This window comes from Bos javanicus, chromosome 13 (assembly GCF_032452875.1).
Source record: "Bos javanicus breed banteng chromosome 13, ARS-OSU_banteng_1.0, whole genome shotgun sequence".
NCBI lineage: Eukaryota > Metazoa > Chordata > Mammalia > Artiodactyla > Bovidae > Bos > Bos javanicus.
In genome coordinates, this window is record NC_083880.1 from 52,483,571 (window position 1) to 52,507,191 (window position 23,621).

Below are 23,621 nucleotides of genomic sequence, written 5' to 3' on the forward strand. Positions count from 1 at the left end.
ACACAGTAAGAAAGATAATGATGGTATCATATTTCTTATTGGGAATGCAAGAGAAAAGACAGGGGAGCAACATTTTAAAAATAATGATAATTACTACTACTACTACTGCCAACCTATAAATCTATACCCAGTGAAAATATCTTTCAAAAAATACACGAAATATTAAAGGATGCCATTCAGGCATAATAAAAATAATACCACATGGAAACCTCAAATCTATGGAAAAGAACGAAGAGCACTGGAAATAGTTACTACATGGCTGAACGTATGTGTGTATGTGTGTGTGTGTGTGTGAAGTTACTTCAGTCATGTCTAACTCTTTGCAGTTCTATGGACTGTAGCCCGCCAGGCTCCTCTGTTCATGGGATTTTCTAGGCAAGAGTACTGGAGTGGGTTGCCATGCCCTCCTCCAGGGGATCTTCCCAACCCAGGGACTGAATCCAAGTCTCATGTCTCTTGCATTGGCAGGTGGGTTGTTTACCACTAGTGCCACTTTGGAAGCCCTGGGTAAATGTATATTTTCCATATAACTCAAATCTCTTTAAAACTAATTGACTTTGAAACTAGTATCAATGTACTTTGACTAGTATCAAAGTACTGTGGGTTATAGAACATATATAAAATAAAATTCAAGACAATAGTATGAAGTGGTATAATTGAAGATAGAGGGCAATAAGTTAAAGACATGTCCTAAATTAATATTAAAATAACAAAATAAATAATTTTGCTAATAAACCAACAAAGGAGACAATGTTGAATAATTTTTAAAACCTGAATAATCTAAAAGAGTAGAAAAAAGGGAAAAGAAAAAAAAGAGACAGAAAACACAGAAAGAAAATATCAAGGTGATAAGACTCAAACCTAATCATATCAATAATCACACTAAATGTAAATGATCTAAATGTACCAATTAAAAGGCAAAGATTATCAGATTAGACAAAAAGCAGAACTATATGCTGGCTATAAGAAGTGTATATTAAATATAAAGACACAAATAGATTAAAAGGATGGAAAAGATTTATCATGCTAATAGTAGTCAAAAGAAAACTTGAATGATGATATTACTATCAAAGAAGATTTTATGGATTCATAATAAAAGGGTCAATTAAACAAAAGGGCATAAAACAATCCTATATATCTATATACCTAATAACAGTTTTCAAATTATATGAAACAAGACTGATAGAACCTCAAGGAAAAACAGACAAATCCAGAATATCAGTTGGTCATTCCAGTACCCTTTTCTCAATAACAGGAAAAAAAGGCAGAAAATCAGTCAGGATATAGACTCAAACAACACATCAACTAACTTAACCTGTTTGATAGTTATAGGTCACTCTATCTAAAGCAATAAAATACACATTCTTCCCAAGTGCACACAAAACATTTACCAAAGTAGGCTACATTCTGGGCCATAAAATTAGTTTCAAAAGATTCAAAAGGATTAAAATTATACAAAGTGTATATTCTCTGACAATTGAATTAAATTAGAAACCAGCAATGGAATTATCCTAAGAGAATCCCCAAACTTTTGAAACTAAATAATACATGGGTTAAAAAAATTCAAAAGAGAAATTAGAAAATATTTTTAATTAAATGGAAATGAAAACATAATTTGTGGCATGATACTAAAGCAGTACTTAGGGAGAAATGTGTAGCACTAAAGGCTTATTTTAGACAGAAAAAAAGTATGTTTTAGACAGAAAAGTCATTCAAATAAATGACCTCAGCTTCCACTCCAGGAGACCAGAAAAAGGAGAGGAAATTAAGCCCCAAATAAGCAGAAGAACTAATAAATATGTAAATAGGAAATAGATAAACAATGTAGAAAATCAATGAAACCAAAAGGGTTCTTTTAGAAGGTCAGTAAAATGGATAAACCTGTAGCCTGAATGATTAGGAAAAAAGAGAGAAGACATAATTTGCCAATATCAGACATGGGAATGGTGACATCACTGCAGATTCTAAAGATATGGGATAGGGAATACTACAAATAATTTTATGTCGACAAATTCAACAACTTTAAAAAATGGACAAATTCCTTGAAAGATACAAATTACTAAAGTTCATTCTAGAAAAAATAGACAGCCTATTCTATTAGGGACATTAAAATTATAGTCAAAATACTTGCCACAAAGAAAAGTCCAGGCTCAGATGACTGCCAAACACTTAAGGAAGAAGTAATACCAATTATATACAAACTCTTCCAAAAAGTTGAAGAGTCAGAAATACCTCCCAACTAAATCTATAGGCCAGTATATCAGCATAAAAAGTGAAAGTGTTAGTCACTCAGTCACGTCCGACTCTTTGTAACTCCATAGACTGTAGCCTGCAAGGCTCCTCTGTCCATGGAATTCTCCAGGAAAGAATACTGGAGTGGGTAGCCATTTTCTTCTCCAAGGATCTTCCCAACCCAAGGATTGAACTCAAGTCTCTCACACTGAGGGCAGATTCTTCACCATCTGAGCCACTAGAGAAGCCCCATATATCAGCATACCTGTCTGGTTTTGATATTTCAGTATATCTGATATCTGATATATCAAAACCAGACAAAAAGTTATAAGAAAATTAGAAAATTGCCAGTGGCTTTTTTCATAGAACTAGAGCAAAAAATCTCAAAATTTGTATGGAGACACAAAAGATCCTGAATTGCCAAAGCAATTTTGAGAAAGAAAAACAGACTTGGAGGAATCAGGCTCCCTGACTTCAGACTAATAAAAAGTTACTGTCATCAAATCAGTATGGTATTGGAACAAAAATAGAAAAATAGATAAATGAAACAGGATAGAAAACCCAAAAATAAACCCATACACCTATGGTCAATTAATCTATGATGAAGAAGGCGAGACTACACAATGTTGGAGACAGTCTCTTCAACAAATGATGCTGGGAAAATTGGGCAGCTATATGCTAAAAAATGAAATTAGATCACTCTTTAACTCCATACACAAAAATAAGCTCAAAATGGATTAAAGACCTAAATTGTGAGACTATAAAACTCCTAGATACTATACTATACTATAAAACTCCTAGAGGAAAACAAAGGCAGAACAGTCTCTGACATAAATTGCTGCAATATGTTTTTCAAACTGTCTCCCAGCATAATGAAAATAAGAACAAAAATAAGCAAATGGGACCTACTTAAACTCAAAAGCTTTTGCATAGCAAAGGAAACAATAAACAAAATGAAAAGACAACCCACAATTTGGGGAAAAATATTTGTAAATGATGTGACAGATAAGGGATTAGTCTCTAAAATTTAAAAATATCTCAAGATACTTAACAAGATCAAAACAAACAACCCACTCGAAAAATCGGCTGCTGCTGCTGCTGCTGCTAAGTCGCTTCAGTTGTGTCCGACCCCATGGACGGCAGCCCACCAGACTCCCCCGTCCCTGGGATTCTCCAGGCAAGAACACTGGAGTGGGTGCCCATTTCCTTCTCCAATGCATGAAAGTGAAAAGTGAAAGTGAAGTCATTCAGTCGTGTCCGACTCTTAGCAACCTCATGGACTGTAGCCCACCAGGCTCCTCCATCCATGGGATTTTCCAGGCAAGAGTACTGGAGTGGGGTGCCATTGCCTTCTCTGTGAAAAACAGACAGAAGACATAAATATACATTTCTCCAAAGAAGACATACAGATGGTCAAAAGGCACATGAAAAGATGTTTAATATCACTAATTATTAGGGAAATGCAAGTCAAAACTATTAATACAATGAGATGTCACCTCATATAACTAGAATGGTTATCATAAAAAAATCCATGAACATAAATGCTGGGGAGGGTGTGGAAAGAAGGGAACCTCCTATACTGTTGGTGGGAATGTAAATTGGTATAGCCACTATGGAGAACAGTATGGCGGTTCATTAAAAAACTAAAAATAGAGCTACCACATGACCCTGCAATCCCACTCCTGGGTATATATCCAGAGAAAAACAAGACCTAAAAGTATACATGCACCCCAGTGTTCACTGAACCACTGTTTACAATAGCCAAGACATGGATGCAGCCTGAATGTCTATTGACAGAGGAATGGATAAAGAAGATGTGGTGTGTATATACAATGGAATATTACTTGGCTAATAAAAAGAAAAGAAATAATGCCATTTGCAGCAACATAGACAGTGTCATATGAGTGAAGTAAGACAGAGAAGGAGAAATATCATATGTTATCATTTATATGTGGACTCTAAAAAGAAATGATACAAATGAGTTTATTTACAAAACAGAAGCAGACTCACAGACTTAAAGAACAAACTTATGGTTGCTGGGAGGAGGGGTCAAGGATCAGGGGAAGGGATACTTAGGGAGTTTGGGATGGACATGTGCATACTGGTATATTCAAAACAGATAACCAACAAGGAACCGCTGTATAGCACATGGGACAATGTTACACGGCAGCCTGGATGGGAGGGCGTTCGGGGAAGGATGGATACTTGTATATGAATGGCTGAGTCCCTTTGCTGTTCACCAGAAACTATCACAACATTGTTTGCTAATTGGCTATACCCCAATATAAAATTTTAAAAGGTTTTAAAAAGAGAAAAAAACAAAAAAGAAAATCAGAGACAACTATTCATCAGGAACATGCAAAGACTCTAAACAAAATTTTATTAAATCAACAATATAATGGCAACCCACTCCAGTATTCCTGCCTGGAGAATCCCAGGGATGGAGGAGGCTGGTAGGCTACAGTCCATGGGGTCGCAAAGAGTTGGACATGACCGAGCGACTTCACTTCACTTCAATACACCATGACTAAGTGAGGCTCATCTTGGAAATGCAGGGTTGGTTTAACATCAGAAAACAAATTGATGTAATTCATCACATCAAACTAAAAAAACACACAAGATCATCTTAATAGATGTGGAGAAAGCCTCTGACAAAAGTCTAATATTGATTTCTGATAAAAAAAAAAAACAAACCTGTCAATAATGAAAGATAGTAGAGAACTTCCTCAATCTGACAAAGGCATCTATGAAAATCCTACAGCTATACACACACACAAACAGACAAAACATACATAAGGGCAAAAGACTGAGTACTTTTCACCTAAGATCAGGAGCAAGATAAATATCCATCTTTTCCCCTGCTACTATCAACACTGTACTGGAAGTTCTAACCAGTACAATCAGGCAAGAAAGAGAAATAAAAGACATCCAGATTGGAAATAAATAAATAAAAGTGTCTTTATTTGCAGATGACATGTTGTCTATAAAGATAATCTGTTGGACTCTTTAAAAAGCTACTAGAACTAATAAGTGGGTTTAGCAAGGCTGCAGACTACAGAATCAGTTACATAAAAATTCATATTTATGTGTACCATAAATAAACCATTGGAAATTGAAATTTAAGACAGCATTTACAATAGCATCAAAATAAACAAATAATAAGGGATAAACCTGAACAAGCAATGTGAAAGATCTGTACTCTAAAGACTATAAAATATTGATGAGAGAGATTGAGGAAAATGTTCAGGGGTTGGAAGACTCAATATTGTTAAGATGTCATTTTCTCCAAATTGGTTTTTAGATTCAAAGTAGTACCAATCAATAGCTCAATGGGATTTTTTGTAGAAATTAACAAGTTGATGCCCAAATTCATATGGAAATGCAAAGGAAAAAGTTGCAATGAAGAAACAAAGTTGGAGGACTTATATTACCTTATTTCAAGAATTATTATAAAGTAACAGTAATCAAAACTGTGTAGAATTAGCATAAAAGCTAGAGTAAGGAATCAATGGAACAGAATAGAGTCCAGAAATAACTCCACATATAAATAATTGATTTTTTTACAAAGTTTAAAAGAAATAGTACTGGAATGAGTGAATATATATAGTAAAACAACAAAATGTCTTGATTCTATACCTCTCATATCTACAAAAATTAACTCAAAGTGGATCCTACACCTAAACAAAAATACCAAAGCTACAAAACTTATAGAAGAAGGGGGAACTTTTCTGTGACCTAGCTGAAGATTTTTAGCTATGACAACAAAAACACAATACACAGAGGGAAAAATGTATAAATTGGACCTTAACAAAACTAAAAACTTGTGTTCTTCAAAAACACTGTTAAGAGGGCTTCCCTGGTGGCTCAGTGGTAAAGAATCCATCTGCCAATGCAAGAGACATGGGCTCAATCCCTGATCCAGGAAGATCCCACATGCCATGGAGCAACGAAGCTAGTGCGCCACAACTACTGAGCCTGTGCTCTAGAGCCCAGAACCTCAACTACTGAGTCCACGTGCCGCAACTACTGAAGGCCACGCCCCCTAGAGCCTGTGCTCTGCAGCAAGAGAAGCCCGCGCAATGAGAAGCCCGCACACCCCAGCTAGAGAGGAACCCCTGCTTGCTGCAACTAGAGAAAAACCTGGGCAGTAACGAAGGCCCAGCACAGCCAAAAATTAATTCACTAATTAATTTTTTAAAAAACTGATAAGAATGAAAAGACTAGTTATGGATTGGGAAAGTTTTTTAAATTAACTTCTCTTGGGCTGCTCTGAGTTTTCATTGCTGCGTATGGGCTTTCTCTAGTCGCGGCCAGCAGGGGCTACTCTCTAGTTGCAGTGTGTGGGCTTCTTGCCGCGGTGGCTTCCTGTTGCCGAACACGGGCTCTAGGATGCACCGGCTTCATTACTTGCAGCACACAGGCTCAGCAGCTGTGGTGCATGGGTTTAGATGCCCTGCAGCATGTGGAATCTTCCCAGACTAGGGATCGAACTCATGTTCCCTGCATTGGCAGGAGGATTCTTAACCACTGGACCACCGGGGAAGTCTGGGAAAAATTTTTTTGTAAAATATTTATCTAATTTTTTCCACAGTATATAAAGAACTCCCACTCAGTAATTAAAAAAATAACCCAAATACTTGACCAAAAAAAAAAAAAAAAAACGAATGGCAAATAAGCACATGGAAAGATGTTCAACATCATTAGTCATTGCTGCTGCTAAGTTGCTTCAGTCGTGTCCGACTCTGTGCAACCCCAAAGACAGCAGCCCAACAGGCTCCCCCGTCCCTGGGATTCTCCAGGCAAGAATACTGGAGTGGGTTGCCATTTCCTTCTCCAATGCTTGAAAGTGAAAAGTGAAAGTGAAGTCGCTCAGTCGTGTCTGACTCCTAGCGACCCCATGGAGTGCAGCCCACCAGGCTCCTCCATCCACGGGATTTTCCAGGCAAGAGTACTGGAGTGGGGTGCCATTGCCTTCTCCTTCATTAGTCATTAGGGATATGCAAATTAAAACCATAATGAGATATGACTATACATCTATTAGAATGGGTAACATTAAAAAGAGAGATTATTCTTGTGCTGATGAGAACGAGCGGAATTACAACTCTCATACGCTGGTGGTGGGAAACATAACATGGTACCACTACTTTGGAAAACATAGTTAGGCAACTACTTATGGCAAATGATCAGTATCTAGGATCTATAGGATCTGTAAAGAATTGTTAAAATCAATCATAATTCCTGGCGATTTCAGTGTTAAGCTAAATACATAACTCTTCCAATACATTCTTCTCTCTATTCCTTTTGTATCTCTCCTCCACTGACCTTGCCTCTACACTCCCCTGGCCACACATTACCAATAAACACAACTTCCAAATAATCCTACCTACAGGCAACCACTCCTTACCACCAGCTCCACCCCCTTCTAGTACCTCAACTCCAATCATTCTTTGGTCCCATCAGAACCTGTGCTCCATTCATCATCCTTTCTCTTCACTCTGCCATACTCCTCTCCCTTGTGAGCTTAAATTCCTTGTTCTGTTTTTGTAAATACCCTTTGCTTATACTTTTTACTCTCTTGCCCTCTCCTTTCATTGTATTCACACAGCAAACGTCTAACTCTGGCTATATGCAACCACTCACCTGTTCTGCACATGCACTCCTGTGGCTCAGCAGAGCTGGGGAAAATTGCTCACTTAATTTATGGCCACAGGACTTCCTTAGTGGTGCAGTGGATAGGAATCCAGCTGCCAATGCAGGGGACATGGGTTCGATCCCTGGTCTGGGGCGATTCCACATGCAAGGGAGCAACTAAACCTGGGCGCCGCAACTACTGAGCCCGTGTGCCACAACTGCTGAAGCCCGCATGCTCTAGAGCCAGCAAGTCACAGCTACTGAGCTGCATGCAGCAACTACCAAAGCCCGTGTCTACAACAGAAGCCACTGCAATGAGAAGTCTGTGCACCACGAGAGAGGAGACCCTGCTCTCCACAACTAGAGAAAGCCTCCATGCAGCAACGAAGACCCAGTGCAACCAAAAATAAATATAAATGAACAAACTAAAAAATTCATGACCATAGGGAATTCCCTGGTAATCCAGTGGTTAGGACTCGGTGTGCTGCTTGGGGAACTAAGATCCCACAAGCTATGTGGTGAGGCCCAAAGTGAGTAAATTTTTTAAATAAATAAATAGGTAAGTAAATTTATGAACATATCTCAGGTGGGCCCTTAGTGCCACTTGGCAATCACAGAACATGTCCATAGTCCCCTCACTCTCCTGGACAACTATTTCATGCCCTAGTGTCTCCCTCTCCATCCTCACCCTCAACTGTTGACCTTGTTTCTTATTTCACTGAGAAAACAAAGCAATCAGAAAAGGACGTCCGCAAGCTCCTGTGTTGGATATATCCATTTACCCACTTCCATGCCCAGATTCTCTGTCTTCCCGCTGTCTCCATGGATAACTGTCTGTGCTCCCAGGTAAAACCAGTCCTCCACCTATGCAGGAGACACCATGCCCTTTGCTGTCCAGAGGACACTGCTGCAGCGATTCTCCCTTCTAACTCTTGCATCATAATTTTCCATTTCCTACTGGATTTTTGTCAGTAGCATCTGAACAAGCTACATTTTTTCTTAGCCTTACACTGTGCTCCTGCCACCACCCTATTTCTTTGATCCCTTTAGGGTGAAAGTCCAGAGTTCCTCTGGTCACTGTCCCTAGTGTCTCCTCTCATTCTCTCTTAGACATACTCCTATCAGAATTCTGCCCCCTTTGCCACCGAAATAGCTCCTGTTGAGGTGACCAATGTCCCCCACACTGCTAAATCTAATGGTTAATTCTTATTCTTTTTATCATCTCCATGAGCAGCACTTGATGCAGTTGACTATAGCCTTCTTTGGGGAAAATTTTTCTAGCTGGACTTCTGGGACTCTACCCCCCTGATTTGCCTCCTACTTTACTGCAGCTGCTTCTCAGGCTCCTTTGCTGGTTCTGCATCTCTAGACTACAGCAACAGGCATTCTCAAAATAGCTGGTATGAATATCAATTGGTATAATTGCTACTGAGGACAAATTGGCAATAACTATCAAAAGTACAAATGTACATCTCCTTTGACCCAGAAATTCTGCTTCTAGTAATATCCTTCATATAAATGCACACACATGCTAAGTGACACATGGACAAAGTAATTCACTACAGCATATTTTATCCCTGAAGAAGAATGAAAACAGCCAAAATGTCCAGCAATAGACACTAAAGAAATTACGGTCCATCCATACAATGGAATATTTTGCAGTAGCAAAAAAAAGAATGAGGAGACTGTCTGTGTCTGCATTTTCTTGCACAGGCTAGCTCAGGAAGGATACTCATGAAACTGGGGACAATGCTTGCTTATTTGGAGGGCAATGGATGAGTCAGAAGCAGAGGTGGAAGACTTTGCTGTCAACCCTTTTAAATTTGAATTTTAGTACACTGTGAATGATTTATCTATTAAAAGGAGAACAAAGCAGGGTTTAGTTCCAATATGGAATGCGTTCTAAGATATTAATAAAAAAGGTAAGTATTAAATACAAAAGATTGTGTACAATATGCTATACATAGGTGTAGGGCAGACTTATTTTTCCTTAATTACTCTTCTGTGTTATCTTTTGAATTTTGTACCTTATATATATACATATTTCCTATTCAGAAAGAAAAATGCATTTTCATATGCATCACCTCTACAATCCTATGACTGAAACTCACCAAGTATTTCCCTATTTTTCTAACAAAGGAAATGAACAGAGAAGTTAGAGGAGGCACCAGGACCAGAGCCCACTTTCCCTGCCACTCCCTGTTAGCTCCTCCAGCCGTGGCATCCTCTACCACCTCCCATCCCTGTCTTCTCTGGCTTCTTCCCTCAGGAAGCACAACTCTTAAGTCCAGCCTCAGAGAGTCTGCCACCAGGGGCTTCACTCAGGGGACCGTTTCTCTTGCTCAGAGCCACCAAAGGGTGGTGGGAGCCACTGTGCTCTGTGGCTGGTTCCAGCCTGCCCTGACCTTGCAAGCTGCCAGGCCCTCCTCCCCTGGCCTGTACCTGTCAATGATGACGGGGTCTGAGGGCGTCTCATTCCGGTTGCCACAGCTCTTCCGGTCACAGCATCGGCTGAAGGAAAGGTGAGGAGGGAGGGAAGGAAGAAAGAAGGAGAGGGAGATTACAGTGTGGGGTGTGTTTGTGTGCGCGTGTGCACGTGTGTGTGTATGTGTGGCTCTAGGGTGAGGATGCTGATGTCCTGTCTCTGAGTGTGGAATCCCTGGCCCAGAAGGGCTCACTCCCAGAACCCAGCCCTGGGGATAAGGTTGGCCAGGAAACCCTTGTCCCAAAGGCGTGCTGCTCCTTAAGATCCAGGAAAGGGTAGAATGCTGACCATCTACTCTCTCTGTACCCTTTTTATACAAAGAACTCCAATTGTAAGCATGTAACACATGAATTTTCACAAAATGAGCTCACCCATGTAACCAGACCAAGAAATACCAGATGACCAGCATCCCAGAAGCCCCATCCTGGTCACTGCCCTTCCCAAGAGTAGCCACTGTTCCAACCAGATTTTTGAACTCTAGTTTCTTTTCCATGTGTGAGGAGTTGCCTAGGACGACCTTGTCCAACTGACACCTCCTGGGGAGCCCTTGCCTAGAAATGCCAAGCCCTGGGGTAATGGGGAAGGGGAACCAAGAGCTGTGCTCCTCCTTCCCCATCCTGCCTGCCCAGGGGGTTCCCTGAAGGTCACATAAGAGGCAGAAAAGTTTCCTCCTTCAGCTCTGGAGCTAATCCAGGAGGCCCAGGCCCTGCCCCCACCTCCCAGCGAGCCCTCTCCAGAGCTTTATTAGTTAAGCTTCCCAGTAGCAGCAGGAGGCCTTTCTTGCACAAACAGTCGGAGAAGCCACATAAACAGTCCAGGCTAATGGGGCCTCAAGGACCCTCTCCTCAGCCAGCACTGTGCCCAGGGACCTCACTCTTCATCACCTCCCCCTACCAGGCTTCCCTGGGGATCAGTGGGGAGGGGGTTGGGCCAAGAGGCCAGTGCCAGCGCTACAGCCCTTCTCACCTGCACATGATCTCATGAGTGAGCAGCACACGGCACATTTCGGGGTTCTTGTCCTGCCCTTCATAGATGATGGCCTGGGGAAGAAGAAGTGCACGAGCTTGGGGGGAAGGAGGCTCCTCTTGAGGCCAGGTGAGGGGCAGGTGGGCCCTCCTCCCAGAGAAGAGTATGCCCTCCAACTCTCTCTGAGGGCCCAGGAGTGCAAAGCAGGAGCTTGGAACCTAGCTTCCCAAATCGGGACGGCCATCAGTATGGGCAAGAATGGGGTGAGGTCTATGGATTCTGTCTGTCCACAGGCAGCACTTTCTGGAGCCAGTTCTGCCCTGGGGCAGGGAGGTCCACCGATCACCCTGACCAAGACCAGGCACATGCCCCAGCCTCCATGGTTCTCACAAGCATCGTCCCCCCAGGGTCTCCCGCCAGCTCCTCGGCCACGCTCCCCCTCCGTCATCTCCGCAGGCCAGGTCAGCGGCTTCCTCTGGGACCGCTGGATCATTCCCCGACCCCTCAACCAGTCCCCAGCCTCTCCTTGGCCTTGAAGCAAGGAGTAAGCTTCCCAAACACACATTTGGCTTCCAACTTAAAACGTCTGGGCCTCTCAGCCATCCCTCATTTGTGGGTCTCTTTCTCTGTGGACAGTCTCCAACCTCTTCCACGCTTGTTGGCCATACAATCCCACTTTGCCACTTCCCAGTCTGCCTCCCAGACCATAGTGACCACAGGCATCCTAGAAACGCACAACTTTTTCCTCTACCCTGGGACTGGGTGGAGGCTGCTGGAAGCCTGTCTGTGTGGGAATGCCCAAGCCTCCACCTCCAGTTCAGGCCACTGATTTTCACATCTGAGATTCAGCCCTGTTCCTTACCAGGGCACAGAGTTCTGAAAAGCCTAAGGCTGCACAGTGCATGAGGGCTGACTCAGATTTAAGTTGCCCAGAGCTCCTCTGGCTGGCCCCAAGCCTCCTCCTTTCATCTTTTCAAAGCAGCAAGTGCTGAGGGCCAGTGTTGGAAGCTCTGGGGCCCCACCCAGTGCTGGACCAAGGCACCCATCCCTGTGTTAGCTGCTAAGGTCTTTCTCTTGAGAACTGCTCTCAGCAGATAGGAGCTGCTTCCCCTGAAAATGCCTGGAAGGTTACACACTTCCCTTGGGAGTGGTCCCCAGCCAGTAACTAACCAATACAGGGGACAGAATCTTGGCCTCCTTGCCTCAAGGGGCAACAACTCGGTGACATTCCTACTCTAGCCTGAGGATCAGGCTGAAGCTAGACTCCAGCTGACACCACATCCTTGCTGAGCGTCCCCTGCTCTGTCTTGCTTCTCCCTGGTCCCCTCCTGAGATCTTCTCTCCTCTTCCTCAATAAACCCACCTGAATCTCCATCTAGGCTGAATTTCTAGATAACAGGACCCAAGAGCAAAGTCTTTGTGAAAATGTCTTTTTCTTGTCTAGAGGACAAAAGCCACACATCCTCCTCCTGTGGACTGTGGGGAGCTAGATTGGTGAGGATGAAGCGCACGGGGGATACGGAAGCAGGGACAAGGATGCTTGTTCTGATCTCAGGGGAGATGGTGGCTGGCTCACCTGCTTGGACATGGAGTCAATGAGACGCACGTAGAGATCCTGTTCTGTCCGAAGACCTGAAGGTGGGAAGGCGGAGAGGTTTGTTATTTAGGGAGCTCCTGTGGCTTCTGACGACTAAACATACTCCACACCCTTCCCAGCTGGAGTACGGTGGGGTACTGTGTCACATGGTGCTGTGGTACCCCATGGGTGGTGGGCTTCGCTCACCGTTGTTATATACCAGCCGGAGGCGGTAATGGATTCCGTTGTTTGTCTTTTCAGCCCCAGGCTCCTGCAGGGACAAGATAGGGAGGATGCTCGGTGCTCCCAGGGATCCTCCAGTCACTCCCCTCCCCCTCCACTCCCCACCCAACCTTCCTCCCTCTCCTCTCCCATCCGTTCACCACCCCCTTCTCCACTCCTCCACGGCCTATCCGTCATCTGTTCCAGTGGGAAGGGGTTCCCTGAAACCACCCCCCCCACCTCCCCACCCTCTTCCTTCCCGGTGAGCCCACAAGCCTCTCACTCGGTCCTTCTCCACAAAGTCGATGAAGGCTGTGCGCTCCACCTCCACCGGCTGCCCCTGCCGGTCATACATGGCCAGCACGAAGTGGAAGAAGTTGGATTTCCTGAGGTTGGAAGGGGGCTGCTTCTCAAAGTGTGCTCGTGCCAGGCCCACACCACTGTGGGGAGGAAAGCTGCTGGAAACCACCGGAAGTGAGTGCCCTTCAGAAAGACACCTATCACCTCTGACCAGGACTCGGCTCTGACATGTCAAGAGTTACACTGGACGGGCCCATGCCACCCTTGACAGGGCCATCTCAGTTTCAGACAGAGGTCTCCCAGTGCTGAGATCACCGAACCTGCTCCCGTGGGGATAAGTGGCACATCGGAGGGTATCCCTGGCAGACTCCTTCCTAGACTTTTCTCTGGACCCTACATTTTGGAAGCTGGTCCCTAAAACCAAATGAACACATGTTACTGACCTGAGAAACACATCTTACTGACCTGAGGCTCCTGTGACTGCCCTTTAGGGCCTCAAGGGGCAGCTGGGTGGTTTGGGAATGAATATCTCACTGTACCCAGTTCATAGCTGTGCGCACAAGCCTATGGCATTGCCTGGGAGATGATGAAGTCCGTCAGATACTCAGAGACACTGAACTGGCTCAGGGCACTAGACTGCCCAGCCTGGACTCTGGGCTATGGCTAAAGGTGGAAGAGTCCTCCTCAGGTGTAGGGGAACCTGCCTCCACACTTTAAGAAGGATACCACTGGCTCCTTTGGGCAGAAGCATCTTGTGATCTGGTCTTGCTTTCTCCTGGCTCATCAGAAACCAGCCCCAGAAACAAAGCCAGGGTTGGAGCACAAGTAGGAGAACCAAGGCCCTATTTACCAAATATTTCCTGAGCCCCGGTGATGTATTAAGCACTGGCCACATGGCACCATGTGGGGCCAGACTGAAACACCTGGAAGGGGAGAGAAGACAGATTCAGAGAGCTTACTTAACACGAGACAGAGTGGTGAGTCCCCCCTAAGAGATGTGCCTACATAAAAAACAATAAAACTAAAGGAAGAAAAAATTAATTCTGTGTGAGATGAAGGGAAGACTTCACAGAGATGGTTGCATTCCCTCTGGTCTTTGAGGAATGAATAGGAGCTCGACAAGGGCTGGAGGCACAAGGGCAGAACTAATAGCATAAGAAATGGCTGTAGGTGTGAGTGTCACTGGATCACAGGTTTCAAAGTGTGAAGTGAGGAGAGAAAAGGTTTGTATTGAAAGTGCCAGACTATGTAGGCATACAAAAACCAGGCCATGGAGTGTAGACTTTCTTCTCTGGGTCAAGATCTTCCAAAATGTTTTCTTTAGCTCTCTCATGGCTCCAGATCTTCATTCTATGAAGGAGTGCTATAGCCATAACTGCTGGGAGATGCGGCTTCATGGAGTACTCATGAGTGTGTGGGGGGGGGCGTCCTTGGGGCACCCTCCAGGAAGGGACTGTCTTTGACTCGCTCAGGCCAGTGGTCCCCACGTGTGGCAACCAGCCTCCAAGCTGGTTCCCATGACCCCTGCCTCCTGGAGCTCAGGTCCTTGCACAGTCCCTGCTACACACTGTCAGGATTGGTCTCTATGGCCAATAGAATCTGGCACAAGTGAGAACATATGATTTCCAAGGTTAGGTCATACAAGATACATGGCTCCTGCCCTAAACAATCAGTGACTTGGGCAAAGCTGGCTGTCATGTTGTGAGGATACTCAAGCAGTCCTCCGGAAGGTCCACATGGAGAAGAACCGAACCCTCCTGCCAACAGCCGGCACTAACTGATCAGCTGGGCGAGATCCACCGGCCCTCGGCCAGCCTTCAGATGACTGAAGCCTCATAAGAAACCCTGAGCCAGAACTACCCAGCTACACTGCTCCCTGCTTTCTAACTTTAAGAAACTGTGTGAGATAATGAATGTTGTTTTATGTCACCGAGTTTGGGAATAACTTTTTTTTTTTTTTTTAACGTGGCAATAGATTACCAACATACCATGCTTACTTGACTACGGAGCATTTTGGTGGAGGCATGTGGTTTGGGAGACATGACTAAAGGCCTCCAAGAGGTTCTGAAGTCAGGCAGGGCTTAGAAGATGCTGCAGGCAGGGAGTGCCGAGGGTGCTGATAGCAAGAGGCCACTGCAGGGATGCAGAGGTGAGGATGGTGGAACTGCTTTGAGAGCCATTTAGACCAGAGTCCGTCCTGGACATGCCATGTGACGGCCTCTGCCATACTCAACAGTGCTTACTATTTTTCTTCATATAATTGTAAATCAACTTATCCTTACTTGGCTTCATGCAAAGCTATAATATCTGAAATGTCATGGCCTTGAGAAGCTTGTTGTATTTTTACTTATATGCTGCTAAGTCACTTCAGTTGTGTCCGACTCTGTGTGACCCCGTAGGCGGCAGACCACCAGGCTCCCCCATTCCTGGGATTCTCCAGGCAAGAACACTGGAGTGGGTTGCCATTGCCTTCTCCAATGCATGAAAGTGAAAAGTGAAAGTGAAGTCGCTCAGTAGTGCCCGACTCTTAGCGACCCCATGGACTACAGCCTACCAGGCTCCTCCATCCATGGGATTTTCCAGGCAAGAGTACTGGAGTGGGGTGCCATTGCCTTCTCCGTTTTACTTATATAGATTACAGTAAATATATAACCAATAGAATGAAAATTGTTCCTCCTCCTGAAAGCCTGCTTGGGAGCCTCAGTGGTCCATATGAAATGCTGATTTTGGAGGCAAAAGTGACAGGTCTTGCTTGGGGGATGTGGTTTGGGAAACATGACTAAAGGCCACCAGGAGGCTCTGAAGTCAGGCAGGACTTAGAAGATGCTGCAGGCAGGGAAGGCCCAGCATACGGACGTGAGAGGCTGGTCAAGATGAGGGGGGCCACCAATACCTTCTCTTCCCCACCAAAAGTTATTTCTACATTTTCTTTCCTCCAGGATCATCCTCCTCCCTCCTCCAGGGTCCCTCCCTTCTCCTCTGCCTCAGGCTTCATGTCCAGGCCTTGACTGTCCTGTTTTCCACTTGCCAGGAGGCAGAGAAGCCTGAAGAACTTCGATCGCAGCAGGTCCCTGATTACTGTTAATGAATATACTAAAGGTGGCAGTAACCCTGACTCCTTCCTCTGCCCCCTCTCCCACCCAGGACCAGCTTCAAGAGAGGTTCCAGGACCACCTAGGGGGACATAAGGCCAGAAGGGGGTGGACTGTGAAGCCATCCCAGATCACTCTACCCTTTATTCCATCATCTGGCCCAGAAAAGGTGCTGGAAGGTTCTCAGACAGTAAAAAGAAGGGGCAGAGAAAGAAAGAGGTCTTACAATAACAGGGGTGGAGGCTGAGCAAGAACACAATCCCATGTCTACACAACATACCCTATCTACACAGCTACTCCTGCAGTTCCCAGGCCAAGAGTCAATCATTGATGCTAAGCCTCCTCTCCCATCCATCCCTCTTGGCAAATACCAGTCAGTCCTGGGTCCCGGCTGCCTGCTGGCTCCTGCCAAGCTCCTAAGGACCAGAGCTGGGAAGTCTGCCCTAAGCCAAGCCAAGCTTGCTTCACAGGGCCTGCCCTCTCAGCAGGAGGGGATTCCCAGGGAGGGAGGTTGGGGGGACTCAAGAGGGAAGGGAGCAGGTACCCCTGCCTGGGGTCTGTATCCATTGAGGGGCTGCACTGACCTACCCCACTGTGGGATCAGGCTCAATCCCACTTCCCTTGAGGTAGCCTAGCATCACCCTCCATGCTCCACCTCACTTAGTGGAGGCACTAAGGCACACACACAGTCACACACATCCAGGCAAAGCAATGGGACAAGGTGGATAGCTTACAGTTCTGGGACAGGGATTACTATCACGAATGGCAGCAGAAAAATATGCGTGACCCCAGCAGACCAAGAGAGGACGGCAGAATGGGCAAGACCCCTGCTTGCACGCCCAGGACTGCTCCTGGTCTGCAAATGTCTCCAGTTTACTCTGTTCATACCCCTGCAGGACAAGTGAGACCAAGGTGAAATAGAAAGGGCTTTGGTTTAAAGAAATCCTTGTGGGACTTTCCCGGTGTTCCAGTGGTAAAGCATCTGCCTGTAAATGCAGGGAACATGGGTTCAGTCCTTGGTCCAGGAAGATCCCACATGCCATGGAGCAACTCAGCCTGTGCGTCACAACTACTAAGCCCATGTGCTGCAACTATGGAAGTCCGTGCACTCTAGAGTCTGTGCTCCGCAACGAGAGAAGCCATCGCAAAGAGAAGCCTGAGCACTGCAACTAGAGAGGAGTCCCTGCTTGTCGCAAATAGAGAAAGCCCATGAGCAGCAACAAAGATATAGAGCAGGTAAAAAACAAACAAATAAATGCAATTAAAAAAAAAAAAAGTAAGGAAGCCTATGTGTCATCCCTTAAAAAACAAACAACAGAAATATCCTCACATTTCCTATGAACACAGAGAATGACCTGAGGATTAGCACAGCGGCTAAGTACAGGATGCAGGTCAGTCTAGGCTGTGCCTTCCTTCTCCTGGTTCCCCCAGGCAGCTGCACTGCCTCCCTGCCCATGCAGCAGATGACCAATCAGCATCCCTGAGCAGAGCTGCAAGCCCCAAAGGAAGACGGAGGGAGGGGGAGACTGTTGTTCTTCTCCCCTTGGGAGGAGCTGATGCTCTTGTTACAAGCAAACAAACCAAGATTAAAGAATGGAAAGAAAGAAATATAGACATACGCTCAAATAACTCAGATGATAGACCCAGGGCATGGAGAGGTCTGAGAGGCCTGCTGGGGCCCCTTGGAAGCAGACGTGTGCTCCTACACTAGCTTAGAGGCAGGGATGTGAATGAAGGCCAAGGTCCCTGATTCTGTGGTCTCCAAAGTGGGATTGCCCAAGACCCTCACTGGAGTGTGGGGAGAAACTGAAAGGGTGTCTACTGATAGGAGTCTGTTCTCTAGAAGAAAGAAGTGAGGCAGGAGAGCCTGGGAGGTCTGGAGAGGCAAGTGTTTTATCTGGGTTTCCCCAGAAGCAGAACCTGAGACAAAGATTCCAGTGCAAATACTTTATGCGGAAACCCTGGTGGGGGTGGGGAGTGACCAGAGAAGGAAAGGCAGTCCTATTGGGTGCATCAGCCGGGAGGTACCACTGTGGGCAGCTGCAGCTCAGTCCCCAGGGAGCCCTGGAAACAAGCCTAGAACTTGTGCTTCAGCTACCCCGTCAGAGGGCTGGGCATGGAAGTTGAGGTTTTTATCCACCAATGCCATCAGTCACCGGCTGAGGGCCTCTGGGGTGTCATTTCTCAGTGGGATTGGCCTGGTGTGCAGGTGTGCAGAGCAGACTCTGGTGGTCTAAGAAAGTCTTAGGAGGCAAATGCTGGCAGAGGAAGCAGACCCTTTCCTAAGGGTCCCTAGGGGACATGGGTGGGGTAGCAATTCCCAGCCACCCAAGGGCCTGCGGTGTGACGGAAGCCAGCAGAGCTCCACCTGAGTGCAGCCTGGCAGATGCCTCACCTGGTTTGTGAACTGCTGGAGCCTATAATTCAGAAACGTCTCATTCACTTAGCATGATTAGTGTACAGAGCATGCTATATGTGCGCCTTTTCTGGATAAATGCGGCTGAGTGACGAAAACAGCCACATTAACCACTTTTGTAGGATTCCAAAATGATTTACGCATCTCCTTGCTTTCTTAAGAGCTCCCCTTGTGGCTCAGCTGGTAAAGAAGCCACCTGCAGTGCAGGAGACCTGGGTTCAATCCCTGGGTTGGAAATATGCCCTGGAGAAGGGAAAGGCTACCCACTCCTATATTCTGGCCTAGAGAATTCCATGGACTGTATAGTCCATGGGGTCGCAAAGAGTCGAACACAACTGAGTCACTTTCATTTGCTTTCTTAAAAAGATTGTTTTCAACCAAATATTCAAAACACTTTCCTATCAATCCCAGAGTGTGCTGAGGTGGTGAGTTCTTTGCTCCTGTACTAGAGAGCTGGGATATGGGAGGAGAAAGTGCTCATTTTCATATATCCACCAGGGCCAAGTCATCCCCTTCCTATTTCCTGTTCTGAAATAGCCCCCAAATTAAAGGAGACTGTGACAGAAAAGTTCGGGGAACACAGCTGTTTTTTGGCTGGAGGACATCCAAGCACGGGCGTGTGTGGGCTTCCTTAGTACTTCCCTGGGAATCCAGGTTAAAGGTGACACCGAGAGCAACCTGATCTTTCCAGCCTGAGTCACTCAGGTAACCCGTGCTTCGGAGTACAGGGGGATGCAAACCTGGGGGCTGCAGAGTTGTCTGGTTGCTATTGCTTGGGCACCCAGGGGTCCCTGGAGATGCTCCTTTTCGAGGTGAAACAGGATGCCCCAGGGCCCTTCTCATAGCAGCTGGACCTTGCCAAAGCTGTCTAGGACAGATGATACTTCCTTCACAGTCAGTCTCTGCTCTCAACTCAGAAGGCAGTTCATATGCCTTTACAGCCTTGATTACATGCTAATTATTCAGTTCAGTTGCTCAGTCCTGTCCAACTCTTTATGACCCCATGAACTGCAACACGCCAGGCCTCCCTGTCCATCACCAACTCCTGGAACTTGCTCAAACTCATGTCCATTTAGTCAGTGAGGCCATCCAACCATTTCATCCTCTGTCGTCTCCTCCTGCCTTCAATCTTTCCCAGAATCAGGGTCTTTTCCAATGAGTTGATTCTTCACATCAGGTGGCCAAATTATTGGAGTTTCAGCTTCAGCACCAGTCCTTCCAATGAATATTCAGGGTTGATTTTGTTTAGGATTGACTGATTTGATCTTCTTGCAGTCCAAGGGACTCTCAAGAGTCTTCTCCAACACCACAGTTCAAAAGCATCAATTCTTCCACACTCAGCCTTCTTTGTAGTCCAACTCTCACGTTTGTACATGACTATTGGAAAAACCATAGCTTTGAGTAGATGGACCTTTGTTGGCAAAGTAATGTCTCTGCTTTTTAATATGCTGTCTAGGTTGGTCATAGGTTTTCTTCCAAGGAGCAAGGGTCTTTTAATTTCATGGTTGTAGTCACCATCTGCAGTATTTTGGAGCCCAAGAAAATAAAGTCTGTCACTGTTTCCATTGTTTCCCCATCTATTTACCATGAAGTGATGGGACCAGATGCCATGATCTTCATTTTTTGAATGTTGAGTTTTAAGCCAGCTTTTTATTAGCAGGAGCATTTTAAAACAAACATCCAAACCCCACAGACAGTGGCTGAGAATGAAGCTCTGGCCCTTCCTCAGAGGCACCCTCAGGCCTTCCGTCTCCCCACCTACCCATCCTCTACCAAATCCTAACTCTTGCCTGCCTTGGCAGCCCAAAGTTCTGAGCAGTGCCTTGGCTTGGGCCTGATCCATCTTGGAATCTGGGATGCTGGGTGATGGAGAGAAGTCCTGAGGTCATTAGCAGGGAAGGGAGGCTCCTTTTTAATCCCCCTCCACCCAAGAGGCAGAAGGAGTAAAACTGTATATCTTCTGCATCTCATCCTTTGTCTCAGCTTCCCTAAGGTCTCTGCTAAATCCAGCTCTTCTTTCCCCCATCTTAGCATGACTACATAAGTCTCCCTTTCCTCTCCTCTGGAGCCTCTCTTCCTCCAAGCATTTCACAGGCCCCAGCTCTCCCTGCAGGCGTCCCTTGGGTCCCTGTGACTGCTGATAATCATCAGGCTGGGCCTGGCATTCCTGGCCTCAGCCAAGATCTATTGGCCTAGCCCTGCCCTGAGTCTAGGACAGTACAGGCAGAAGGAGGACCCGGTGCCTAGAGGCAGCTGCCCAGGACCTGTGTCTAGAAGGGCCAGGTAGAGATGATGCTTTGGGGCTGCTTCATATCCCCTACTCCCACTATCCCAGAGGGCCTCTGCTTATCTGCCCCAGGAAATTCTCTCAGCCCCAAGGCCCCTGGACCGGGGGAGGAGAGTTGGGAACAAAACTCACTAGCTAGCTCTCCCATGCTTCCTCTTGCTCTTGCTTCTACCTAAAGACAGTCCACCCTGCTTCTCTCTGCCCACCCCCTCGCCACCCACCCACAGGCCTGCCTGCCAGGTCCCAGGCTGAGGAATGGCTATTAATTATTAAAGCAAACAAAAGCATTTCCTAGCAGGGAGGCTAGCCTGCAGCTACTTACAGGAAAGGCAGCCCCAGTTGGCTTCCCTTTCAGGGCGCTGCTAGTGTTCTGGGACCAGCTCACGGGGGAGGGCTAGCCTTGGTCCTCCAGGAGTCTACCCAGGCTGGGAGTCATATCAGGAGAGGAGAACTGAATTGCTTCTGTGCTGGGCACCCCAGCAAGAGCTTGTGGAGTCCAGAGAAGGTGGGCTAGGGCTGGGGTATGGGTCTCTGAGATAAAGTCCTGTTGGACCAGGGGATGGATGGTCATGGCAACAGCCAGGGATTCTTGGGCAGAGTTCCCCACTGGGAAGACCCTGCCAGCCCAATGCTCCAGCCTTCCCTATCACCTCCAGGGTATGGTACGAAGCCTCTCTTTTCTCCTACCTCTCTTTCCCAGAACTTTCCTTCCTGTTGGCAGATCTTCCCTTACTGATCTTAGCAGGCTCTGGGCCTTCTCCTTCTGAGAAACCTTGGTGCTGCAAAGCTGGGCAGCAGTAGCTGTTCCAGTGCCTGGTTCCTGCGATCAGGTGGACCATCAATGTGAACAGGGGAGTCTAACCAAAACAGACTTGGTAACCTTCTAACACACACTCCTGCTTCCTTTAGCAGATACTCATTACCCCTCTGACTGCTCAAGCCTGGTGCCGAGGACCACCATCCAGGCCCTAAAGGAAGGTGTAGGCTGGCTGGGCAAGGAAGTCCAGGACAGCAGGGCACAGCTGACTTTGGCCTGTGACAAGCATCCTTAGACAGTACCCAGAACTACTCCCCTTGGCTGAGTGAGAGAGCACAGAGAGAGCAGGTGCTAGGGGGAGGGTCCCAGAGGTTGTAAAATGTTATCCAGTGTGTGAATGGGTCCTGGGAGGAAAGGAACTGTTTCAGGAGACATTGTTGAATGCTGAGTGTCACACAGAGGCTGAGAGGAAGCTTGGGATCGAATCGGACTGTGACGGGCCTTGAATGCTCAGTGTCTGGGAGGAATTGGGGAGGCGGGGGGCGGTCACTGAAGTTTTTAATTGGGGAGGGACACGATCAGAGAAAAGTTCTTTGGAAATCTTCTTTGGCCCCCTGTGTGGCAGATGCTTTGGGGGGCGGGGGCGTGTGGTGAGAGGCTAGGGCAGTGGACTGGCAGGCTGAAGTGATACACTGGGTAGGTTAACTTCAGGCCAGGGAGGAAAGTCTTGGAGGGCACATCTTTGTGTTGAGTATGTGTCATGGTTAAGAGCTGGCCGTGGGTGCTGGGATTCAGAATAGGATATGGAGGGACCATCCAGAAGCCCTGACAAACAGGTGGCTATGGAGTGAAGGCATAGAACACAGCAAAGACAGCTGTCAGACCTCAGGCGGCCTTGCAGGGAATGTTCCAGGGCAAGTTCTTCTGAGACAGAGGGAGCGGAGCCTGTGGAGGTGGAAGAAGGTCAGGGCAGGGAAAGGAATTTCTGTCATTGTGGTTTTAGGATGAAAAGACCCAAACAGAGGACTGAAGAAGGATCAAGAGCCAACCGGTGAGATGATGGCACCGCAGGAAGAGTAAGAAAGGAGTATCCCCCCAACCTGCTCTCCTTGGAGCCCAGAGGCAACCAAAGGTGTGGGGACTCCCAATCCGTGTTCTGAGACAGAGAAGTCTCAGGACTTAGAGATAAGCAGTCAGGCCTGAAGAAATGCCTCTCTCCAAATTGGGGGTGGGAGGGTGGGCATTCTTAGTCCTGGTGATGTAGCCCTGAGGACTCAGACTGGACACGTCCCCCTTACTCAAGATCTCTTTCCTATGTGCAGACAACACTGCTAATGCTCCATCTTGTGGGAAGAGCCTCATCTCCACACTTCCTGAACCTGCACAGGATACAAGGGCTTCCTCCTAATCAAACCTGCTGGCAGGGTCAGAGGGGAAGGTCAGAGACAAATAGGAACCATAAACCCTGAGGCCCTAATGGAACCCTCCATCCACTCCTACAAGGAGCTCTCACCACACAGCCAGTGATGGAGAAAAAGACAAAGAAATTGACCCCCTCAAATTAAATGAGGGCTTTCCTCATAGCTTAGTCGGTAAAGACTCTGACTGCAATGCAGGAGACCTGGGTTCAATTCCTGGGTCAGGAAGATCCCCTGGA

The 23,621-nt window shown here is 46.5% G+C and overlaps 1 protein-coding gene across 5 annotated transcripts in view; it reads right to left on the minus strand.

Moving 5' to 3' along the window:
• The window catches only part of EBF4 (EBF family member 4), a 57,515-nt gene that overhangs the window by 31,481 nt on the left and 2,413 nt on the right, over positions 1-23,621 (minus strand). For 2 of the 5 annotated variants that reach the window (XR_009740375.1, XM_061436752.1), the window contains exons 3-7: positions 13,396-13,570; positions 13,098-13,161; positions 12,891-12,946; positions 11,315-11,388; positions 10,306-10,374 (exon numbers count right to left, since the gene is read on the minus strand). Coding sequence is in view for 4 of the 5 variants with exons in the window: in XM_061436752.1 (XP_061292736.1) it covers positions 10,306-10,374; positions 11,315-11,388; positions 12,891-12,946; positions 13,098-13,161; positions 13,396-13,570 (438 nt within the window). In the remaining variant the exon portion in view is untranslated. The remainder of the gene's footprint in view (positions 1-10,305; positions 10,375-11,314; positions 11,389-12,890; positions 12,947-13,097; positions 13,162-13,395; positions 13,571-23,621) is intronic. The other 3 variants (XM_061436754.1, XM_061436755.1, XM_061436753.1) reach the window with 2 other exon arrangements.